The sequence below is a fragment of the Cynocephalus volans genome, chromosome 1 (assembly GCF_027409185.1).
Source record: "Cynocephalus volans isolate mCynVol1 chromosome 1, mCynVol1.pri, whole genome shotgun sequence".
NCBI classification, from domain to species: Eukaryota; Metazoa; Chordata; class Mammalia; order Dermoptera; family Cynocephalidae; genus Cynocephalus; species Cynocephalus volans.
Genome location: NC_084460.1, coordinates 7542638 through 7566424, shown reverse-complemented (window position 1 = coordinate 7566424; position 23787 = coordinate 7542638). Strand labels below are relative to the sequence as shown.

General features: G+C 46.8%; 1 protein-coding gene across 1 annotated transcript; it reads right to left on the bottom strand.

The window, feature by feature from the left end:
• Positions 1 to 3442: 3442 nt before the first annotated feature.
• Positions 3443 to 23006, bottom strand: TUBA8 (tubulin alpha 8). The gene is made up of 5 exons (XM_063101525.1): positions 22872 to 23006; positions 12885 to 13107; positions 11277 to 11425; positions 8911 to 9591; positions 3443 to 3754 (listed from the first exon to the last, which is right to left on the bottom strand). Exons 1-5 carry the CDS (start codon positions 22872 to 22874, stop codon positions 3461 to 3463), a joined length of 1350 nt encoding a protein of 449 aa, XP_062957595.1. The 5' UTR covers positions 22875 to 23006; the 3' UTR covers positions 3443 to 3460.
• Positions 23007 to 23787: the final 781 nt, after the last annotated feature.

Sequence of the window (23787 nt, the reverse complement as noted above, 5' to 3'; positions counted from 1 at the left end):
TTCTGTTTGCTAATATTTTACTAATGATTTTTGCATTGACATTTATAAGGAAGACCATTTTATGTGTTTTACGTGTTTAGAGAGACTATGTTCTGTCTCACTGGCCATGAGCCTAACCAGCATTCTTTTTTAGACTTTAATTTTTAGGCCCAAATACAGTGTATAGAAGGTCTCATAGGGGGTTCAATACTGCATATTCATGGTGAAAAAAATGTGGCTAAGCGAGGACTCTCCTTGACTCTTGAGGATTCTGTGGCATAGGGAAAAAGATATCCTAAGCACACAAAATTTAATTAGTATCAATATTGATATCCCCTCCTTTCGCCCCACTCACCCTCTCACTGTCATCCCTAACATGGTCAACATAAATTTTCCACAAGATCTTAAAAAGGCTAATTATGGTCCTGTTTTTTTAAATGTGGACAGGTTGGACTCAGAGCACAAAAAGGGAAGTTTCAATCCCTTTAGTAGATGTGCATTGTAGTGGGAGAGGCAATCACACAGGGGCCATCCCAGTAATCCTTAAAAACTTAGAATAGTTTGCTAGATCAGATTGCTGATAGAACCAGCATGTTTAGAGGAAATAAGTGCAGTCTCCTTCCTCAGTGGGTACATTTTGGAACCTAAGCTGATTTCTGTCAAAAGGCTGGAGGCATGTCCCTCTTGGTGAGAATTCAGGACTACAAACACCAGACTCGGGAAAACACAAATGCCTGTGCTCTCAACTAGAGAGAACCCAAAAATATGTTTGAGAAATTAGGGTTTCACTAGCTATTACATTAACTACAGATTCCTGGGGTAAAGTATAAAAAAGTAAAAATAATTTTTTTTCTTGGTAAGTATGACTTAGAACGTCCCTCGGAGAGCTGCGTTAGGATTCAAGAGACTGGACTATCTAGTTGTTAGTCCAGTGAGCTAAACAGGCAACCTACCAATGGCATGATTCTCTGACACCAGTCCTTTATCCAGTGTTTGCCAAACTTGCTCTCCAATCTTAAGAAGTGTCTAGCCAACCCTGTGCTGGGGAAAGACAGAGCTGCCTATCTTGAGGAAGGGTGGGGAGCCACCCACTTTCCTACTTGCCCTCCTTCTAGGATCCTTATCTCCAGATCTAAAAGTCAGTACTCCTCCTTCCTGAACAGAGCCATAAAAGCTGAGCAGGGATAAGGGTACCCAAACCCATGATTGGACAGAGACTCAACCAAATGAGGAAAAATGGAAGAGGAGAAACTGGAAGGGGCAGAGAGAGGGAGAGAATCACATCCAAGGCTCTTGTATATTATGCCCCAAACTTTCCTGCAGCCCATCCCCCTTTATTCAAACCTCATAGACATCACTTTTGTAACTTTGTCATTCATGTTTGTTTTAACCTAATTCATTCACATAAATCTAGAGGAAAGGAACACATCATATGGGCCTTTCCCTAGCCCTAATCCCTGGCCTAGGGGGTATTACACTCTCCCTAATTAGGCCATACACATACATACACTCAGGAAGTCCTTGGAGGCTTATCTGAAATCAGTGAGTAGGCCTCTCAGCTCTGTCAAGAAAGAATATGGGGCCGAGCCCGTGGCACACTCGGGAGAGTGCGGCGCTGGGAGCACAGCGACACTCCCGCCGTGGGTTCGGATCCAATATAGGACTGGCTGGTGCACTCACTGGCTGAGTGCCGGTCACGAAAAAGACAAAAAAAAAAAAAAAGAAAGAAAGAAAGAATATGGCCCTTCCCGAGATGGCTCTTGGCACTAATTCTCTACCGCAGCTAAGTTGTGGTTTGTGCAGACACCTGTGGAAGTTGGTGCAGGAATGATCTCTGGCAAGAGAGGTCACAATGGACAGTGGATCTGGACCTCAACTTTTAGCACCATGATCTCCACAGAAGAGCAAGAAAGTGTAGTGTCTCAGAAAACAGTTCTCTACAGGTGATTAGCATTACTTCCTGCCTAATGTTCCTCTTCTTGGAACATTTTCTGTTTTCTCAGGGCTTCTAAGAAATATAGAAGCACTTAAGGAAAGTCAGCACATAAAGAGGTGTGCATTTAGTGCATAAGGATCCACTGTGGGTCCAACCCAGGGTATCTTACTAGCAGTTTCATAAGAGCAGCCTTTTGATTATTCCTAAAATTCTACCAGAGCAGCCAGCTCCAGGGAAGAGGCGCATCTATTCGTCCTCTCCTTTGTGAATGATACGGACTTCCGTTTCTCCCCATCCATCACTGCACAAGGCAGCAGTTGGAACCTGGCACAAACACCAAGGGACAGAAATAGTGCAGGGCAGACAAGAGAATAGAATCAGTGGGCCTGCCCTCTGAGCTCCACCTCTTCTGTCTCCTGCACATCAACACTAAATCTCAGTTTCTTAATGTATAAAATGAGCATTTGAGATTGTTGGGAAGTTTCGAGATAAGGCATGTATACATGTATAAAGTGTAATAGATATCCTGCTTAAAACCTTCAAATGCTTGTTTCACTTAGAAAAAAATCTTAACTCTAGAGCTGGCCTGTGGCTCACTTGGGAGAGCGTGGTGCTGATAACACCAAGGCCACGGGTTCAGATCTCTATATAGGGATGGCCGGTTAGCTCACTTGGGAGAGCGTGGTGCTGACAATACCAAGTCAAGGGTTAAGATTCCCTTACCGGTCATCTTTTTAAAAAAAAGAAAAAATCTTAACTCCTCACGTGGTCCGTAAGGCTGGGTGCGCTCTGGCCCCTGGCTGGCACTTGGCTCTATCACCTCATCTCTTCACCTCTCACCATCTCGCAGGCCCACTGTTCTCCTCTCCCTGCTCAGACGCTCCATGCCTGTGAGTGTGCACGTGCTTCTCCCTAAACCTAACATTGCTGACTCTGGAGCCTCAAGTCTCCGTGAGACCTTCCCTAACCATCCAACCCACAGGAGCACCCCGTTCTCCCATCACTGTCCTTCACTTCCTGTCACTTAACACCACCCGACATGACCTCATTTATTTATTAGTGTTTGTATGAGGGCAGTAAATGTGTCTGTTTATCGCTAACTTCTAGCTCTTAGAACACTGCCCAGGACATAGTGTACTCAGACATTTGATGAACAAGGAATGTGCAATCAGTCTGGATGATGCCTGGGTCATGCAACAGACCCATCAATGTGAACTTCTGCTCACTCGCTCTCTAGAATCTTCCTAATGCCCAGATCTTACCTTTCTTATCATTCCCCAGCCAGCAGACCATGTTTTGGGATGGAACCAGCCTAATCTAGAATTAAAACTCCTGATTAGGCTTCACCCTCTTTCAAACAGTAACCCTTGTTTTCCTTAGTGATGCAAAGCTGCTCTGACTCCAGGGAGGGTCTGCTCACGCTCAGCATCCATTTCAGCCTAGTCACGTCACCCTCCTATAATGACCTGTTACTCTTGACTAGTTGAATGCGATCTGAGTGGAGTAGCATAAATAAAGAGACACAGCCAAGGGGAAGACGTATATTTAAAATTCCTCCCCTTCATTTTCTTCTTCAAACGAATCAGTCCCCACTTCTTCATAATCCTTCTCCAGGGCAGCCAGGTCCTCCCTGGCCTCGGAAAACTCTCCTTCTTCCATTCCCTCTCCAACATACCAGTGCACAAAGGCCCGCTTGGCATACATGAGGTCAAACTTGTGGTCAAGGCGGGCCCAGGCCTCCGCAATGGCTGTAGTGTTGCTCAGCATGCAGACGGCCCGCTGGACTTTGGCCAGGTCCCCTCCGGGCACCACAGTGGGTGGCTGGTAGTTGATGCCCACCTGAGGAACAGAGAAAGAGGAGGAGCAGCAGAAGAGGCAAGTCAGCCAAAAGTGACTCAAGATGGAGCACCTTGGTAACGTGGTGTGGTACAAAACGTGATCGTGCATGGGGGACAGGCCGCAGTGTGGACTGTGGGAAGGAGGAGTCAGGAGGTTGGGGAAGCAGGCAGGTAGAGAGGGTGAGTGCTCAAGAGGAAGGACGAGCAAGTGGGATGGGGTACAGGCAAACTCAAGGGGAAAGGCTGGGGAACCTACAGTCTGGAGAAGAACAGGGGAGAACATGTTAGTGGAGAGTAGCAAGTAGACAAGTTAGAGTAATGAAAGAAATTATTATCAACTGGGAGGCGTCCAGTATGTGTACGAGTATTTCCCTTTTAGAGGCAAACAAATTTCTAGACTTGAAGTCATTATAAAGTTTATTCTTTCCCAGATGGTCATCTGAAGGTCCTCTTAGTCGTGTTGCAAAAAAAATTAGGGAAGTTTCCTGCCAATAGTGAAGAGCTGTTTAAGAGGTCATGGGGATATTCCAGAGCAATAAATAAAAAGAGCTGAAAGGTCTTTGGGGATGGTGTTAGTGGCCCTATGTCTCTGGTCCTGTGTTACCTAGGCCCTATGTCTCTGGGAGACGGGATGTAGTGGATTGAATGCCCCCTCAAACTCATTGAAGCTTGAATTGTGTCCCTAAGTTTTCTGTATTAGAAACCTACCCCCACTGTGACTGTTAAGAGGGTGGGAAATCCTATTATGGTAATTGAAAGGTGGGACCTTGAACAGGTGATTAGATTGTAGGACTGTGCAGTAGTGAATGGATTAAAAATGGTGGTCAGGGGTGTGGTTCTGAGGACTTTAAAAAGAGAGTGAATGAGGAGGTTAGTCTCTCTCACTCTCTCTCTGCTCTGCCATTTTCACAATGTGATACTCTGCTGTCACTGTCGCCACCACCAAGACCTTCACCTGCTGTGTTCCCTGGACTTTGGACTTCCCGGCCTCAAAAACTATAAGCAATAAATCTCATTTTCTTTATAAAATGCCCAGTTCTGTGTATTTTGTTATAAGCAACAGAAACGAACTAATACAGAAAATTGGTACCGAGTAGGGTGTTGCTATACAAATACCTGGAATGTGGAAGTGGCTTTCGAACTGAGTAATGGGCAAAGGTTGGAGGAGTTTAGAGGACTCAGAAGAAGATAAAAAGATGAGGGAAAGTTTGGAACACTTTAGAGATTGGTTAAATGGTTGTGACTAGAATGTTGATAGAAATGTGGACAGTAAAAGTCATGCTGATGAGGTCTCAGATACAAATGAGGACCTTATTTGGAATTGGACAACAGATCACCCTTGCTACACCTTAGCAAGGAACTTGGCTGCATTGTGTCCATGCCCTAGGACTTTGTGGAAGGTGGGAATTAAGAGTTGTGAACCAGAATGTTTGGTGGAGGAAATTTCCAAGCAGCAAAGCATTAAGGAAGCTACTTGGCTACTTGCAACAGCCTATGCTGAGTTATGGCAGAAAAAGGAATGATGTGAAGCCAGAATTTAAAAGGGAAACAGAGTGTAAAGATTTGGAAAATTTGCAGCCTGGCCATGTGGTACAGAAGCAGAGAGCAGGAGAAAAATCTGAGGGTGCAGCAGATAGACTGGTTGCTAAAGACATCAGCACGGCAATGAGGCAGCTGGATGCTAATAGCCAAGACAATGGGAGAAAGGCCCTGAAGGCATTTCAGAAGTCTGGAAGGGCCCCCTCCTATCACAGACCCAGAGGCCTGGAAGGACAGAGTTGTTCTGGAGGACAGAGCCGTCACAGCTGTCCTCAGGAACCTGCTCCCTGCATCCCAACCCCTCTGGCTGGAAGAGCCTTGCCTCAAGTGGCCCCAAGTGTGGTTCATGCAGCAGCTCTGGAAAGCACAAGCCAGAAACCGGGGCAGCATCCACGTGGTGTTAAGTCTGTAGGCCAGAAGAACGTGACAACAGCAGAGGCTTAGCAGCCTCTGCCCAGATTTCAGAGCATGTATGGAAAAGCCTGGGGGCCCAGGCAGAGAACTGTTTCAAGAGTGGAGCCACCACAAACATCATATACTAGAGCAACGTGGAGCAGAAATGTGGGGTCAGAACCCCCAGAGAGCCCCCACAGACAGGCCCCACTGGAGAAATGTCTAGTAGAGCCAAGGCATTGGGGCTGCTGCCAGGACCCCAGAACTGTAGTTTCATTGGTAACATGCAACACTGGCCTGGAAAAGCTGCAGGCACCAGCGCAGTCCAGAGCCTTGGGGGCAGAGATGCCCAATGCTTTGAGGGTCCAGATGCCCCATTGTACCCAGGATGTAGGACTCGCAGTCAAAAAAGATTATTTTGGAGCTTTAAGATTGGATGTCTGCCCTGATGGGTTTCAGACTTGTTTGGGGCCTGTTTCTCCTTTCCTCTGGCCTATTCCTCCTTTTGGAATGGGAATGTGCACCCAATGACTGTTCCACCATGTATCTTGGCAGTAGATAAATTTGCTTCTGATTTTTACAGGTTCACAGATGGAAGGAGTTTTGTCTTTGGTCTCAGATGAGACTTTGGACTTTGGACTTTTAAGTTAGTGCTGGAACAAGCTGACTTTTGGGAGTGCTGGGATGGAATGATTGTATTTTGTATGTAAGAGTGACATGAGTTTTAGGAGGCCAGGGCAGAATGATGGAATTTGGATGTGTTATTCCCCCCAAATTCATGTGGAAATCTGATCTCAATGTGGCAGTGTTGGGAGCTGTTTGAATCATGGGGGCGGATCCCTCATGAAAAGATTAATGCTATCACTGGGGGCTGGGGATAGGAGTGAGTTCTCACTCTATTAGCTCCCACGAGAGCTTGTTGTTTAGAAAGACCTTGGCACCTCCTCTCTCTTGCTTCCTCTCGCCTTGTGATCTGCTTGTACCCGCTGGCTGCCTGCCACTTTCCACCATGAGCAGAAGTAGTCTGAGGACCCGCGCCAGATGCAGCTGTCCCAGAATCATAAGCCAAATAAACCTCTGTTCTTTATAAATCACCCTATCTCAGATATTCCATTATAGCAACACAAAACAGACTACACACAGGGCTTCTTGGAAAAAAAGCAAGGACTCCAGTCAAAGAAAGTCACTTAAAGGTCTTGCCTGAACAAGCCAACTTCCCCAGTTCTGGTAGCATGTCAGGGTCCTCCAAGCTAACCCATGCCCAATCTTACAGTGGGGCTACTACCCTAGAAATGTCTCTTCTCCCCACACGCATATCCCAAATCAAAGCCAACCCCAGGAACTGTAGTAGAAGAAGTCTGAGGTGGCAAACTGGGAACCATGGCGCTATCCAAAACCGCCTGCCCTCCCCTGGTCACCATGCCGCATTGCCATCTTTTAAATTCACAGCTTTAAAACGCATGTCCTCCTGCTGGGCAGGGAGTGGGAGTGGCAGCAGGCCACGCAGCAAAGATGGGAAACCCATCATATGAATTTACAATGGTCTATCGTTCCTCTCAGACTCAAGTGGCGTCTTGATGGTGGAGGTGATACTGAGATGGCAGCCAAGGGCCAAAGGTGAGAGGGAGGCAATGAGTATGAACATTGCCACATCACATATTTTGCTAGATCTGTCCCTGACCTGCATAGACCTTGTGCCTGGAGCCAACTCTCCTCTCTTCTCAACAGTAACATCCCTTGAGCCAAGTAGGGACAAACACCCTTGGGGAGAAAGGATGAAGTTTAGCAACATCCACTCCCACGGCATGTGCTTTTCTCAAAAGCATCTAAAGATGCCAGCAATACCTTTTTATCTTTCTGGACATAACCCCAGATCTTCAGCTTAAAATAAAGGAGAAAGAATGGGGGACATCTTTTTGTTAGTTTCCCCACCCCACTCCCACATATCTCATTCTTTCTCTTTTTCCCATTCATTCTCTTACGAGCTTGCTGAGTTGTTTGTTTCCATTTGAAAAAGAAAAAAAAGAACTCCATGTTTTGGAAGACTTTGACTGTTTTCACAGGAATGACCAGCACTGCCACATAAAAATAGGCATAGTCTAGGGGGAAAAGATTATGTTTGTAGCTAGGAGTAGAGCAGTGGGAAGGAATGCTACACTCCCTTACTCAGCAGAAGAACAACTAGGTCAAAGCATCCCACCCAAATAGGTCAGCCCGGAGGCTGGAAGATGGTGTCTCACTTTTGTAATTACCACCAAGGAAGAACTGAGATATGCCCATCTCTTTATCTCCAGAAAGTGGTACAACCCACAGCTGCTCATATTAAAGGCACAACTAGGGGGTCCTAATTATTATGAAAGTGGAATCTGATAAAAGGCCCTGGGAACACAGGACAAAGTAGTCAAGCAGTTCATGTGCACAGAGGCAGCCTGCACACCCTGCCAGTTCAACTCAGAAGGATGGCTTCTAATATTCAACACTCACTGGTCCTAGAATCCAGGGGTCTTCCCTGGCTATTCTGTATCTCCCCACTGACCCTCAGAGTCTGGCATTTTGCAAACTGCAGACACCTGAGGCCACTTGGCTTCCTCAGTTTCTGCTTACTACTGTTAATGGTAACTGTCAGGGCTTCATAATATAAGTGATTCATGATCATAAAATAACCATGAAATTCTCTTATTGTTACTCCAAATTGATTAAGACTTATAGGGTAGATATCTTTCAAAATAAATTTGGAGAACACATATTTTGTTAGAGAAAGAAATTATACCTCTCTGACAACTTCAATAATTTGGTCAACTCTACATTTAAAATGGCCACAAAATTGTAATATACCAAGAAGTGTAAAATATCCATTAAAACTAACTTTAGGCAAATTGAACTGAACCATGGACCCCAAAAGCATTGTGATTTGGGTCAACAGATTCACGTCAATACCAATTCATTACTTGTTCCTCAGTAAACAAAACCAAAGCTGGTTAACCAATTTAAAATAGTGCCAAACTCACACATTTTTAAAAATGACTTAAGCAGACAAAACTTAAACAGCATTTGTATGTCAACCAAAGCTGAATTAAATTAATATTACATTTGGTCATATCATCACGAAAAGCCCGACGCTCCCATGGAATCGTGCGTCAGTCGAGGTATCCTTCTCCCCCATCCTCATTAACCTCCCTCTGCTTCTTTAATTCTCTATCCCTTATCTAAGTCATCAACTCTCACCTTGAAGCCTGTGGGACACCAGTCTACAAACTGGATGGTCCTCTTGGTCTTGATGGCAGCAATAGCGACATTCACATCCTTGGGCACCACGTCCCCCCGGTAAAGCATGCAGCAGGCCATGTACTTCCCATGTCTCGGGTCACATTTCACCATCTGGCTGTTGGGCTCAAAGCAGGAGCTGGTTATCTCAGCCACGGAGAGCTGTTCATGATAGGCTTTCTCAGCAGAGATGATGGGTGCGTAGGTGACCAGAGGGAAGTGGATGCGGGGGTATGGCACCAGGTTGGTCTGGAACTCGGTAAGGTCCACATTGAGGGCCCCATCAAAGCGGAGAGAGGCAGTGATTGAGGACACGATCTGGCTGATGAGGCGGTTGAGGTTGGTGTAAGTGGGGCGCTCAATGTCCAGGTTCCTGTGGCAGATGTCACAGATGGCTTCGTTATCCACCATGAAAGCACAATCTGAATGTTCCAGTGTGGTGTGGGTGGTCAGGATGGAGTTGTAGGGCTCGACCACTGCAGTAGAGACCTGGGGGGCTGGGTAGATAGCAAACTCCAGCTTGGACTTCTTGCCATAATCCAGGGAGAGGCGTTCCATCAGCAGAGAGGTGAAGCCAGAGCCAGTGCCCCCACCAAAACTGTGGAAGATCAGGAAGCCCTGCAAACCAGAGCAAGCATCTGTCTGGGGAGAGCAGGACATGAGAAGAAATCATGACAAGTTTCTGAGAATACCTCCAAGCTGACAAAGCCACGCTACACACTCTGTCTGCCCTACGCCACTTAAATGGGTGAAATCAAAACAGCCTTGAAGGAGTAAGAAAGCACAAAAGGAGATATGTTGACTTTGAGAGCAGTGGCTAAAATATGCACATGCACATGCCTCTAGTTGCATGAAGATCTCAGCCCAGTAGCTTGGTGGAACCAGGATGAGAGTTTCAGAAGCATAGGGTTACTGACTCGGCCCTTTGAGAGCCTGAAGTCCTTGCCAACCTCCCCTGCTCTTATTTGATTTTGTGGGAACTGCTGACCTACACATCTCAGCCCAACTTTGGAAGGTGACTCAGGGTACCAATTTTAGAAATGTATATGCAGGCAGAGAGTCTGAGTTTTAATATCAGCTTTGCCATTTCCCGGTTGTAAAAGCTTGAGCAAGTTGTTGAACCTCTCCAAACTTCTGTTCCTTTTTGGTTAAAGTGGGACAATAAAAACAATTCTCATTTTATCAGGTTATTGTGATAATTAAATGAGATAACATAATGTGCTGAGCAAGAAGCTGATGTTTAGTAAACACTTAACGTAAGCTCTTACCAGCACTGAGAGAATCCATAAAATTACAGAATTTTCTCACTGGGTGTGATCTATTATCATTCAATCCAGTGATTCTGAACTTTTGGGGACCACAGATGACTTCAAGACTGATAACCCTATGAGAATTCTTCTAAACAGAAAAAGGAAACAAATAACAAAATTTGGCATCCTTAGATCCCAGGTAAAGAACCCATGATCAAGTCCAGCCCTTTCCATTGTATGGATAAGGAAATGGAAGCTTAAATAGACAATGACTTAACCTGTAACTCAGAGCTTTGTATTCAAACCAACCTGGTCCCAGTCCTAACTCTGCCAGTTTCTAGCTAAGTGACACAGGCTGTTATTGAACCATGCCAGCCCTCAATTTCTTCATCTCTAAACTACAGGGATGAGATCTTCTTTGCATCATTATTAAGGATTAAATGAAGTCATGTATTTGACATTTGTAATGGCATTTGTAAGCGGTGACATGTATCAACAATCTTCCTCTCCCCTTCCAAGTTGAAGGCTTTGTTATCCTATGCTTCCAATAAAGACCTTAGCCTTCCTTATACCTGGATCTTCCCCAAATAAAGTACTAACTGTGCATGAGCCTGCAGGATAATTCATTGAGAATGTACGATTCAATGTTAGTATATTCACAGAATTGTGCAACCCTTCTTACCTTCTAGTTTTAGAACATTTTCATCCCCTCAAAAGAAACCCCATACCCTTCAGCTGCCACCCCTCAGTCCCCCTCCCCCCTACCCTGGCAATGGCTAATTTACTTTCCATCTCTATGGATTTACCTATTCTGGATACTTCATAAAAATGGAATCATGTGACATGTGGTTTTGTGACTGGCTTGTTTTGAAGGCACATCCACGTAGCTCAGGCAGAGGAAGGGGCACCATCCCAGTGCAGCTTCTTACAGAACATAAACAGAAATTCCTAAACCTCAGGAGCTCTATCCCGTAGCCACGGGTCATGTGCCTCTACCCAGCCTGATCAAAGAGGCATGACTCTAAGCCTGTCCACTCTAGCCTGACTCACGAATCCGCTGCCCTTTCTGACACTTACCAGCTTCCGTATACGGTCCAGCACCAGGTCAATGCTCTCTTTGCCCACTGTGTAGTGACCGCGGGCGTAGTTGTTAGCTGCATCCTCCTTTCCTGTGATCAGCTGCTCTGGATGGAAGAGCTGGTGGTAGGTCCCTGCCCGAACCTCATCTACCAAGAAAGGGGGACCATTAGGTCTTACCACATGGTTTCCCGGAGAGAAGCCTCCCTCCCCATTAGACTACAACATGATACTTGTCTGGTTTTCCCTACCTATAAAACTCCACTGAGGTGAAAGCAGACAATCCTAGAATAAATCTGCAAAAGACTGAGAAAATTTCTGGATAACAAAGGCACAGACAGAGCCACAGTCCACGGTTCAGGCAGGCAATGAGAAGCCAGCTGCTCTGCTGGCTGAAACTTTTAAAAACCTTAGTTTTACAAACACCAAAGTTGATTGCCTCTCCTTCCGTCCACCTTGAACCTTCAAGGCTTCCCTTTTGTTTCTCCTTTTATGCTACAAGGTTATCCTTGTTACCAATAATTTAACCAAATTTCATTTGCATTAAAATGTTTTAGGGACATGGAGAAAGATTCAAGATGATTGGCCCAGATCCTATACCCTCCCAACAATTGTCCCAGCCCTCACTTCCTCACTTCATAGTGCAGGAGCAATATAAGTCAAGTGTTAGACATATTTTAGAATGACTTTGAAGCAAAGCTATCTCCAGGTTCTAAAGGAGCAGGAGCCCTAGAGAAGCTTTCAAGAGGGCTCTGCTCACCTCCAAGGCTCCACATAAAGTGGACACAGTGATGAAGACGCATCAGTCCCTATCTACATCACCTCTTCAGGGCTCCTCTACTTGCCCCAGGGAACATCTGTTTGTGCAGTGGCCTGGGAGACAGCCTGCACTTCTACATTCGAACAAAGCACCCAGGAGTGGAATGCCTGCAGTCTGCTGCCACTAGAAATGAGTGTTCAGGCATTATGGGCGTTTGCCCAGACATCTCTGTGGATCTCACCCATCTCTTGCTCAGTGAGCTGAACTTGAAGCTGAGGAAATCCTGACGTTTAACTGAGGACTGACCTAGGGGAAGTGGCACTATTGGGAGTAGGGGAGGGATTGGAGAGGGAAGGGGTTGAGCATCAAGAAACCTGCCCCCATACAAGTCAGAACTCCTCTGTGTTTTTTATAGATCCGAATGAGGTTTATTCTAGAGACACAGCAATCAGCTGTGAAAGAATGTGCCTGCTGTTTTACCATTTTCTGCAAAATACTATAAGGTTATGCCAGGCCAGTGAGGATACTCTGCAATGATTATAGAATCAGAAACCTATACTTTGGGGAATTGACTATCTAAGGGCATCTTATAATTTCTAAAATAATTTAGGGGTTTTTTTTTGTCATAATTTTGGTCTGTCTCAGCAGGCTTAAGGGGTTTAAGTAAACAGTATTTTGTTCTTCATGGATTCTTGAGCACTGTTATGGTATCCTCCAAGACTGTGGAGACCCCAGGGAGCTGAAAGAAGTCATGTGGGGGCTCCAGCTGAAGCTTCCTTAGCTAATGTGGATCAGCACCCCTACAGTTTTGTGTTGCCTTCTGTGGGGAGCACTCAGCCCATACTCACCCACCACAGTGGGCTCCAGATCGACCATGACAGCCCGGGGTACATGCTTCCCACTGCCAGTCTCGCTGAAAAAGGTGGTGAAGGAGTCATCGTCGTTGATCTTGCCGGCCTGTGCGCCAAAGGTGCCGTCTGCCTGGATGCCATGCTCCAGGCAGAAGAGCTCCCAGCAGGCATTGCCAATCTGGACTCCGGCCTGGCCCACGTGGACTGATATGCATTCCCGCTGTGGGGAGAGGACAGCATGCAGGTCAGGGTCCCAGGCCCCGGCTATGCCTTTGCCCCATATCCCCCACACTTGAGGACTTGTCTCTCCCTGGCATTCGACTTGTGGGACATCCATCCCTCCAGCCATGCCACCCCATAACCAGGTGGTGTCTGAGTTTTCAGGTGCCTGGGCACCACCATAGTGGGACCAAGACTTGGCTCTGAAGAAGACACAGTTGTGGTTTGCTGTAAAGGCTGCTTTTCAGGGTTAATTCTTTGTACCAGCAAAAGAAAACAGAGGGCAGCCACAAAGGTAAAACAAGAGACTAATTCCAAACCATAAGACTCCTGTACTGATGAAGAAGGCCAAAGGAAGAGCTGATCACAACAGCAGAAACTATCCCTAATTTTATTATCGCATACCCTGACTCTCCAGACATCACACACACATGGTCTCAGAACACCATAGAACAAATGAACACTCATGGAAGAAATATGCTTTGGGCATGTGTATTGTGGGTGTCATTTGTGTTATGGTTACAAGTGTGGAAATAAGAAAAGATTGGTACATGGGGAATAAGAAGGCGATAAATTAGGCCTTTCCTGAATGCTGAGAAATTGGAAAATCTTTGTAGCCACCATAATCTGCCCCCTTGCCTATTTCAGGCCAAGTGTTACAAACGGCTAACCTTTAGAGTGTCTTTATCTCTGTCCTGTTACTCTGATATGAGCCACAATTACCTGACTGGTCCTAATACTAACAGCTTAAGATGGGGAGTTGTGTATATCTATTAGTGAGGGTGTGTGTATGTATAGAAATTGACCATGAATTGTTGCTGGGAAGATGTACTCATCACCCCACCCCCATCCTGCCTGTGAGGAAGCCGTGGCCTGCAAAGGTGGCTCTGTGCCTGCAATGCCTGCCAGAGCCCAGCAGGGAAGCATGCGCCTCCTCTGTGGGTTTCTATTCTTATCTGTGACCTGACTTGGCATTTTCCAGCTCTGGGTAACCTAAGCAGGAGCAGAGTCTGCAGTGAGCACGTCTAGACATGGATAAAGTAGAGTCCGTGTCAAAGTATGGGACTCCTGTGACTCGGAAGAGTCCCTGGGTGTGGGGAGCAGGGCAGCTACCCTGAGTAACACCTCAAAGGGTCAGAAGCGTCAGGACCTGCTGCCCGCTAATTCAGTTTCACAACCGAGCCCTGCTCTACACCTGTCTGTGCTAGCACTGAGTGACGCCCAGCCTCAGCCTTAGGGGGAGGATAGAGGACAGGTATTCACAGCCAGCACATACCCCAACCCTACACGGGCCAGGAAAGGCTTCACTCACAAGTTGCCACTCGAGGGTTCAGACCTTGCCTTCTCAAGTGACTCACTGGGCGGCGTGACCTTGGTTGAGCTCTTAACCCCCCCTCCTCTGCAAATAATAATTTAGCCATAACTTGTTCTTGTTGTTATCTTTACCATTACCATTTTCATTACGATCCTACCTTGTACCTTTTTTCTCCACCTAAAAGTAGCACACGTGGAAAGTTAGAGATCTCAGGTCTCTATTCCTCTCTCCTTTATTGTGGGGTCTCTTTTTTGCCTCCACCTTAGGACTCGATTCAGGCCTAAGAAAAGCAGCATTCTGCTTCCGGGAACCACCCCACAACCAGCACACTGTTGACCCGGACCATGTCTTTACATTCAGCATCACCTATGGCTCCCTAGGGAGGTGTCTAAAGCTCACAGGACACTGGAGAGGCCTTAAAGGAGCCTCCTATATATTATTAATATATATATATTGATCCTATACATTATTCTTCTAAGTGACAGTATCCTGTAGTCCTGACCCCCAGCCTTCTGAGCCTTGTCCCCTCCTCACCACCACACCCCAGTCACCCTCCAGCCCTATGTGCGGTGCTGCTTTGTCTCCAGTCTGCCCTCCCCTCTGGAACACTCGGTCTCTCCAGGGAGGATGCAGAGATATTTCAGGAAGATCAAAGCTTATGTAGGAGGAAGAGTCACGGATCTTGGGGACCTGAAAACCACCAAGATCACCAAATGGTAAAACCGGAGCTAGCCTTCTCCAGCCACTCTGCCAGGTCACCATCCCCACCTCTCCACTTGGAAGTTCTACATGGTGATATCAATGTTCTTAGCCTATTTTTATGCCCTCTTTAATCTCACACTAATAAATACCAGTCCACACAGACAAAATCTCTCTCTCTCCCTCTCTCTCTCTCTCTCACACACACACACACACACACACACAGCCCTTAGGAAGAGCTATTTTCCCCTGTTAATTAATTCACAAGAGTAATTGGAGGTATAAAATAGACTCAGAAATGACTGACAGATTCGTACGTGCTCCCAAAAGCCAAAAGTAGCTACACCGGTCAAGAGAAAAGGAAGGTCTCTCAATACCATTCCCCACTAACAGAACCAGGGATCCTTGGAAAAATGGAGATTTCCAGGTCCAGGGTGAGGAATGCACAAGATGAGCCTGGAACATCTTATAGCACCTGAAGGCACAGAAGCTAGCAAAGACTGGGATACTGTCTAAGCTTATTTGAAGAGGCTCCCATTGCCAAAGATGAGACAAACTGAGCACTTAAAAGAATAATGACAGTACTTGATTGACACAGGATACATAGACATAAATCCACAAGTTCTTACTGTTACTAAAAAAGAAAAACCCCAGAGAAAAAAATCATTTGTCCCTATTCAAAAGCCTTGCTAGTTAGGGAAAGCTTTTTTTTTTTATAACAGAAGAATGTCTACTAATCAATGTAGAAGAAATAATAGACTATGAAAATAATGCCATACTACAGCTGCTAATTATATAATTGATTTGGACAAGGATACCAACACCATTAGGTGAAAGATTGATGGGAAACTGGATATTCACATAAAGCCGAAGAATCACTGTTACTTATCAAGGGTCACCAGCCCAACACTGATCAATCTGAACACCACTGACAGTGATACAACCAGACATGAAGGACCTCCTGATGTGATGCAATATGACATACACAACCCTTTAGAGGTAGCTCTCACTTTACAGAAAACACAGGGATCAGAGGCATAAGTTAAGTGATATAACGAGAAAACAAATTAAATCTGGAGGTGGGACATTCTGCAGGGCAACTCGTCCAGTCTTTTTAATTCATGAAAAATAAATGTGGTGGGAGGGGCTGTTCCATATCTAAAGAAACTTAAGAAACATAACAACCACATGTAGTATGTGGGCTTTGACTGAATTCTGGTTTGATCAAATCAAAATATTTGGGAGACAAACAGAAAAAATGATTAATTTTGCTAAGCATAATCATGAAAATGTGATTAAGTATGAAAGTATCCTTATTTTTTAGAGTTGTTTCTGAAGAATTTAGGGGTAAAATGTTATGATGTCTCTATTTTTAACAAACATAGCCAGTAAAGTAAATATGGCAGAAAATAATTCTTATTTTTAAATCTAGATGAAAGAGTTATGGATGGCATTTTACTACTCCACTTTTCTGAATGTTTGAAATTTTTCATAGCAGAAAGCAAAGAAATAATAATAGAGAAAGGAAACAGACGAAGGCAGGAGCAGGAACTCCACTCACTACATTTTACCTTATCCTGACGGCCTGGATTCTTTCTGTCCCATGTCACATAATCAGTCATTCAACTAACATTTACTAAGAACCTAATTTGTGAGGATAAGCAAGGATTTTAAAGTTGCATGAAGAAATCTCAAGTGAAATTAAAAGTTAGCTGAGGCCTCTTGGAGCTCTGAGAGCCGTACTCATCCTCAGCATGCAGCTGGCAAGGAGCAGTTCAAAGCTTGGACACGGAGCTAGCCTTCTCCAGCCACTCTGCCAGGTCACCATCCCCACCTCTCCACTTGGAAGTTCTACATCAACAAGCACAGAGTGACGATACCCTTGGGAATCCAGACCTCGTGCCCAAGAAAGGTCACCCGTCTGCCATAACCTGTTGTTAACATAGCTTGGAATGTTATGTTAGCTCAGAATACTTAGGACACCAAAGCTGGACTGGCCTCGTGAATCATCTAACAAAATTCCCTCTCAGTCGCTTTACAGATGAAAAAGCTGAGGCTCAGAGAGGTGAAGGGACAGATTCAAGATTTCACAGCTCTGCAGCAAGAACCCGGACAAGCTTCCAGGGCTTCTGACCCTGGCCTGAGTCCTTCCCTTTACACCACATGAACTCCTGCCTTACTTGCAACTCTGAACTTCCAGGGCCCTGGTGCATGCCCATTGCTACATCAATGCAAGCCTGATAGTGCATACAAGACCAAGCTTGTATAACAAAACTCCAAAGAGAAAAAAAGCTCTAGTGCAGAGAGAACCTGAGAATGGCTTGTGGTGGTAGTCTCTTTGAAAACCAGTCATCCTTCTCTGATAGAACCAGGAGTCTGGTTCTTAAGCCAGTGTGTGCAGCTGGGAGTGGGGGCCAAGGGTAAGCTGACCCAGCAGAGGATGCTTGAGTTTATACATTTACTCCAAACTCATATTTCAGATACTCCGCTCTAACCAACCAGAGCTCATGCTTTCTCTCTCACACTGTTTCTCTCTCTCAGTTCTATTTTGAATCTGAGTGTGTAGAGCTCAGACAAATTCTGTTCTCCTGGGTGCCTGTGGGGTGAGGGGTGCCCCGTGTGCTGCTGGATCCTCTCTGCCAGAAATCCAGGGGTGAAGATGTGGGAGATGGGAAGACCTGGAAGAGTTTCTTTCCTCAAGAAAAGTATGGCACGCCCTCACACAGACCTAGTGCTGAGATAACTACAAAAGTTACCTACTCTGCTCATTCCTACAACAAAATTTTTTGTGTTATTATGAGGGAGAAGGCATTGAAATTGCATGGGGCTAACTCCTATTCATCCTTCAGGTGTTGAGTTAAATGTCACTTCCAGCAGGAAGTCTGGAGAACCACAAACCAGCGTAGGGTCCCTGCTCTGTGCTCCACAATCCTCGTCATCCCTATCATTGCATCTATCACTCCATATTTTAGTTGCTCATTCAACTTGCTGACTTTTCTAGTAGGGAGAAAAAGAAAGCAAGGAGCCTCTGTTTCACTCCCTGAACCCCAGCACTGAGCACAGTGCTTAAGTGTAGCAGGTGCTCTGTAAATATAGAGACGGTTAGCATGAAAGCCCTCCTTGAGAGGCTTACAGTCCATTTAACAAGGAGAGTGGCCAGTGTCTACAAAGGACCTAGATCAAGTGCAATGGGAGTTCAAAGTAGAAAAAGACAACTTCTAGTTTGGTTTCACAGGGACCCTGAAGAATTTCGACATGCCAGGATGATCTACAGGCATGTTAGGTGGACATAGGGCAGTGTGGGCAAGAGGCAGGGAACTTTAGGGCACGTCCCACAAACTGCCTGCTTTCTCTGGAGCAAAGGCACTCAAGGGCAGAGCAGATGAGATATCCATGCCTCCTATGGCCATCCTCCATGGGGATGAGAGCTTGTGTTTTGCAGACCATCAAAAAAAGGAAATTCTCAAACTTTGCAGCCCTTTCGTAATTCCACTGCAAGAAACCATTCCTTAAGTCAATCCCACATTCTATTTTAATATTAGTCATTTCCTTTAGCTTTGTTCTCAGACCACTAAGATAAGCTAATCACTATACTCAGTAGAAGAAGGCTTTGAAGCTTTAAAAATCATTTGGAAGTATCACAATACAGTAAACTGGCATTTTATCTAGGAAGGGGGCTGACAGGGACCAGCAGTATAGGCCATGTGAAAACCTGAGACCAGTCCATACCCCTCACCACCTGTGTGCTCAAGTGCCGCACAGCTGCTCTCAGGAAGCAAATTATTTCTACTTGTCATGCTGGGACAATAAATCACATATATTTTAGGACATGGAAAGTAGATCCACAGTGTCACAGAGGGATAGTCAAAGTAAGGACAAATGTGATTCATGAAAGATTGTTTAAATTATCTCTGCTCAGAACCTTTCAATAACAGGGCGTATTTAGAATCATTCAGAACAAAGAACAGATAGCAAGCCAAAAACAGCATGAACAAAGAGTCAAACTAAATTAATGTCAGTGAGTGAAGGCAGCTCAGGAGAGAGACTCAGATCACAGGCACTGCAGTTAGGGCAGCAAAAGGGCTGACATAAGACTTCAGGAACGACTGGGGTGTTTGGTAGGTAGACTCCCAGCATCAGAGACTCTTGGGCGTTAGCTAATATTAGGAGCAGGTGCAGGAGGCAGTTAAGGAGTTTTAATCCAACATATACAGTGCCCACTCCATTTTCCCATTCTCTTCCACACTGACAGGGAAGAGAACAGAAAGACACTGACAGGGGAAATGCCAACCTTAGAGGCCACAGACAGCATTGTCAGTCGCTCAGTGGTCCAAGGGAAAGGAGCAGTTGGTCCACTTCCTTCCCCTGAGAACACCACATCTTCCCACCCACCCCCATCACTGGCTTTGGCAGGCGAGAATTCTACCACTGAACCACCAATGCTCACTGGCTTTGTATTGACCAGCTATTTCCTCCTCAAAAATTATTTTTTAACTTTTCATCTTCCTTCCAAGGTCACTCAGTAGCCCCCTCAGAAAGGACAGTCAGCAACAGCATCACTCCCCATGCCCTAGCCCTGCATGGGCCTGAGCCGAGCCTGGAAGGTTCTGTCAAAACTCACAGTTCCATCTCAGCAGCTTTGCCCAGCCCGTGCTCTGTCCATCAAGGGAGCTCTGTCCATCCAGGATCCTTGCACGGAGGCATGTACTCAGTGACCTCTGGGGAAGGCAGCAGCAGTGACCTGAAGCCCCTTGGGAAGCCCACACAGTGCTCGAGGTCAGAATGTGTGTGTTGACCCCACAGAGTTCAGCCATGTCTGCCTACTCGAGGCAGATTGCAGAGAGCCACAGACACAGCAGTGTCTATCTCGTCCCCAGAACACTCTCACCTCCCCACTAACTGCCCATTTTTTGCAGAGAGACAAGCTCTTTATTGCCATTTGATGCCAATTCCCACCTGAACACAACTGGTTCCCTAGTCCAAATGGAACAGTTAAGGAGGCCATTCTGTCCTCCCCATAAACCACATTCTCTGTGAAGCATTCTCTGTGCCCTGGTATCATCAGCACACACTTGGCTTGGGGCACCTGGCCAGGATTCTCCATAATTTTTCCCAAAAAATGTGTCATAGTCTCAGTTCCCCAGGAGAGCTGCTTTCTAGAAGGATACCGGCAGCAGATGGGAATGCTCAGTTATAGGATTAGGCTGCTGGTCCCAGCACAGTCTGGTATTTGAGAACAGAGATAAGAAAGAACAAAGTCTTTGGAACCGAGTGGATACAAATTCAAGTCCCTACTGGCTTCTTAACAGTTGTGTGACTTTAGGCTCCAATACAGAAATGCTAAAGGATACTGGTGGTATGGTGTAGTGGGTGGTTGGGGAGTAAGGGGGAATTCACATGGAAAAACACTCATTTGCCTAGTAACCAGGAGAATGCATTTAAAAATATGCATAAAGATTAGTTATATATTTCTTACCCAGAACCTTCAGAAATGCCAGACCTAATTCTCCTTAACACCAAGATGGCCTCCCTCAATCCCTCAGGGAAGAGGAATGTGGGGGACAGCTGCCTGAAACCTGAGCCGGCAGAAGTAAAGTTATTCCTTCAAGGGTGGGATTCTTGGGGTCTAGGTTTATAGATGTGCCATTCTAGCCTTTCAAGAATAATTAAAGAATTTTTTAAAAAGAGGTTCTGTGAGTGGGAAACATTCAACAAAAAAATGTTGGTTCATCAAAACAGTGCTGTGCACACAGGTAAGTGTTCTTAATAGAACCTACTATACAAAATTCAGTGTTTCAGAATAAATAAAAGATATCCCCTTTTTAAAATTTAACCACGGATTTTTGGCTGAAGACACAAATTCTTAAACATGTTTAAAATAAGGTTTTACTGTTTAAATTTTTGATTTACCAGGTATTTTCAGAAACTTGCCTATTGAATCCACATTGAAGTTTGCTTAAAGGGCTGGATTATGACCCTGGGTGCCCCTGTAAGCTTTCTTTAGGCTGTACTCTGAGAGTCACTGGGGCATTCAGATCAAAATGAAAACATGCAAGGGAGGGCTGGCTGGTTAGCTCAGTTGGTTAGAGCCTGGTGCTGTAACACCAGGATCTAGGGTTGATCCCTGCACTGGCTGGCCTCCAAAACAAACAAAACAACACACAAGGGAAAGCACTTTGAGAATTACAAAGCGCTAGCTACGTGCTAGATATTATAAATATTAAACATCAGTTCTAGAGTATGCAGCCTAGGATTTACTTCAAAATAGTAGAGGGGGCAGTAAATGAAGCAAGACTGGTCATAAGTGGGTAACTGTCAAAACCAGATAATGCATTTAATGGTTCATTGTACCATACCCTCTCCTTTTGTATATGTTTGAAATTCTCTATTATAAGAAGTTTTAAAATAATAAAATCTATGTGGAGACTTGGAAATTTGAACTATAACCCCTCCTCATTTTGTAGATGAGAAAAACCAGTCCAGAGAGGTTGTGGCCTTCTTGAAATCACACAGCTAGCTGCAGAGCCAGGAGTCAAAATTCTGAACTCGCACCTCTGAGCTCCTTCTGTGGACCCACACCAGAGGCCTCAGGCAGAAATGGGTTTCTCTGCCCACTGTCCCCAGTATTCCCAACTTCTTCAAGCTCCCAGGTGTGTCTGAGAGCATGCTACGGAGAGCAGGAGGTGCGGACAGACCTGGGGCTAGAAGCAGCAGAGCACACGTCCAGAATGCGCAGGGGGCGGGGAAGAGCGGAGGTTCTCTCCGGGCCAGATCGGTCACTGACACCCGGAGCAAGACCGCCCTGAGAACCTGACCTTGGCCCGCGAGATGTGCCTATTCTGCCCCCTCCCCCCACACCCAACCTTTCCAACCCACCTACGTAATCCTGAAACATCAGGGCTCTGGGAGAGATTCCTGGAATTCCAGGCGTTCAGGGAAGAGGACTGGAGGCAAATGCAGCTACCCCGGGGCGCTGGGGCAGGGGACAGGTTCTGGAGTGGAACCGCGGGGTCTGAGGGACCCTCTCCAGCGTCTGCCGGCGGAGACACGCGGGGGTGGGCGAAAGGAGCTGCCGCTGAGCCCCCTATGCCGAGGTGTGAGGTCCTCCAGCCTTTGGGAAGGAGACTTCTGAGTGCCAATTCCTTCTGACTTTGACCGCTCAGAAACCTGGGGAGCTGGCACGGGGGCCCGGTGCCTGGGAAACCGACTGCGCCAGGGGCCCGGCCGCGCTGGAGCTGCGGGTGCCCCGAACCCAGCCGACTGCCTGGCATGCGAACGGAGAACGACCCCCACGCGTGGGGGCGCGGGGGCCGTGACGTCTTAAGTCCCCTGTCACATTCAGTTGGGTCTGGGGACTTGACTGCATCCACTCTCCCAGCCGCCCCGACCCAGACCACCTATTCGGAATCTTGGACTCCACTTTTCTTCCCACTCCCGTCCACAAACTGCCCACCTGGGACCCCTCAGGGGACACCGCTTCTCCACCGGGCTCCCATGTCCTCCCTCCCCTCACCTGCGTGTGCGAATCTCCCTTAGATCCTTTTAAGGGAGCAACTCGCCCCTGGTCCCCACTCGCCTGAGGGTGCGGACCCCTCGACCCCGAACGGACACCCCCCAGGAGACCGCGACCCTTGCGGATCCAAAGCGATGGATCCGTCCGCCTCCGCGCAGACGCGGCTCTCGGCTGGGCCCCTGCCGCGCGACCCCAGCCCCGATCCCTGGTCCCGGGCCCAGGTCGCGGGAAGCCTCACCATCGCGGCCGCTCTCCTCGCCAGCTCGCCTCCCGTCCGGGCCTGCCCACCCTACTGCACCAGATACAGCCGCCTCCGCTGCTGTGACATACTGGGAGGGAGGGGGCCAGGGACAGACATGCCAGGCCAGCAGCTGCCCTGCAGCATCACAGTGCCCAGGAAGGGGAGGGACCGGGCAGGTCACAATGGCTCTTCCCCGCCCACCAGCGGCTCGAACCTCCGGGCGCCAGCCGCAGCCTGGGCTCAGCCGGGGAGGCAGTCCGACAGGACCGAAGCGCACGAGTACACATTCTCAACATGCACGCCGCGGACCAGCCATTAATTACAGCTGCTCAGAAAGCAATGCAGAAATGCTGTGAAACAAAATGTTCATTTCTCCCCAACTTTCATTCTCTTCCTGCTGCCATCACTAGCTGGTCCAGGCAGGAAGGCACCTGCCTGGGGTTTAACTGACCACAGTCACCCTCGACCTGGGAGAGGGTGGGAGTGGTCAGGGGTCTGCCAGGCTCATGGGTTGGGGGAACTTGTGTTCCAATCTCAGCTCTGCTGATTATCAGTGTTTACTTGGGCAAGCTGTTGACCCTCTGCTCTGGAAGCCTGTTTCAACTTCCTCCAAGGCCTACCTGGCTACTGGTATCTGTTCCTGATTTTTACTACTCTTTCAGTGTACCTCCACCTCCACTATTATTTTCAAATCTCTTCCTACTTTCAAGCCCCTATTGTACTTATATCACTTCTATGTACTCCAGAACTGTTATTAGGGTTCCCAGGGTCTCTTTTTTGCCCAATGGTAGGACCTCTTCTTTGTGGCCACAGATACCTTCTGCACACTACAGATGTTGGCCACATCAGTAAACCTCCTTCACTCTCTCCTCCCCTCCTCCCAGCTGGGTGGTGGGCTGGATGGTAATTGTTC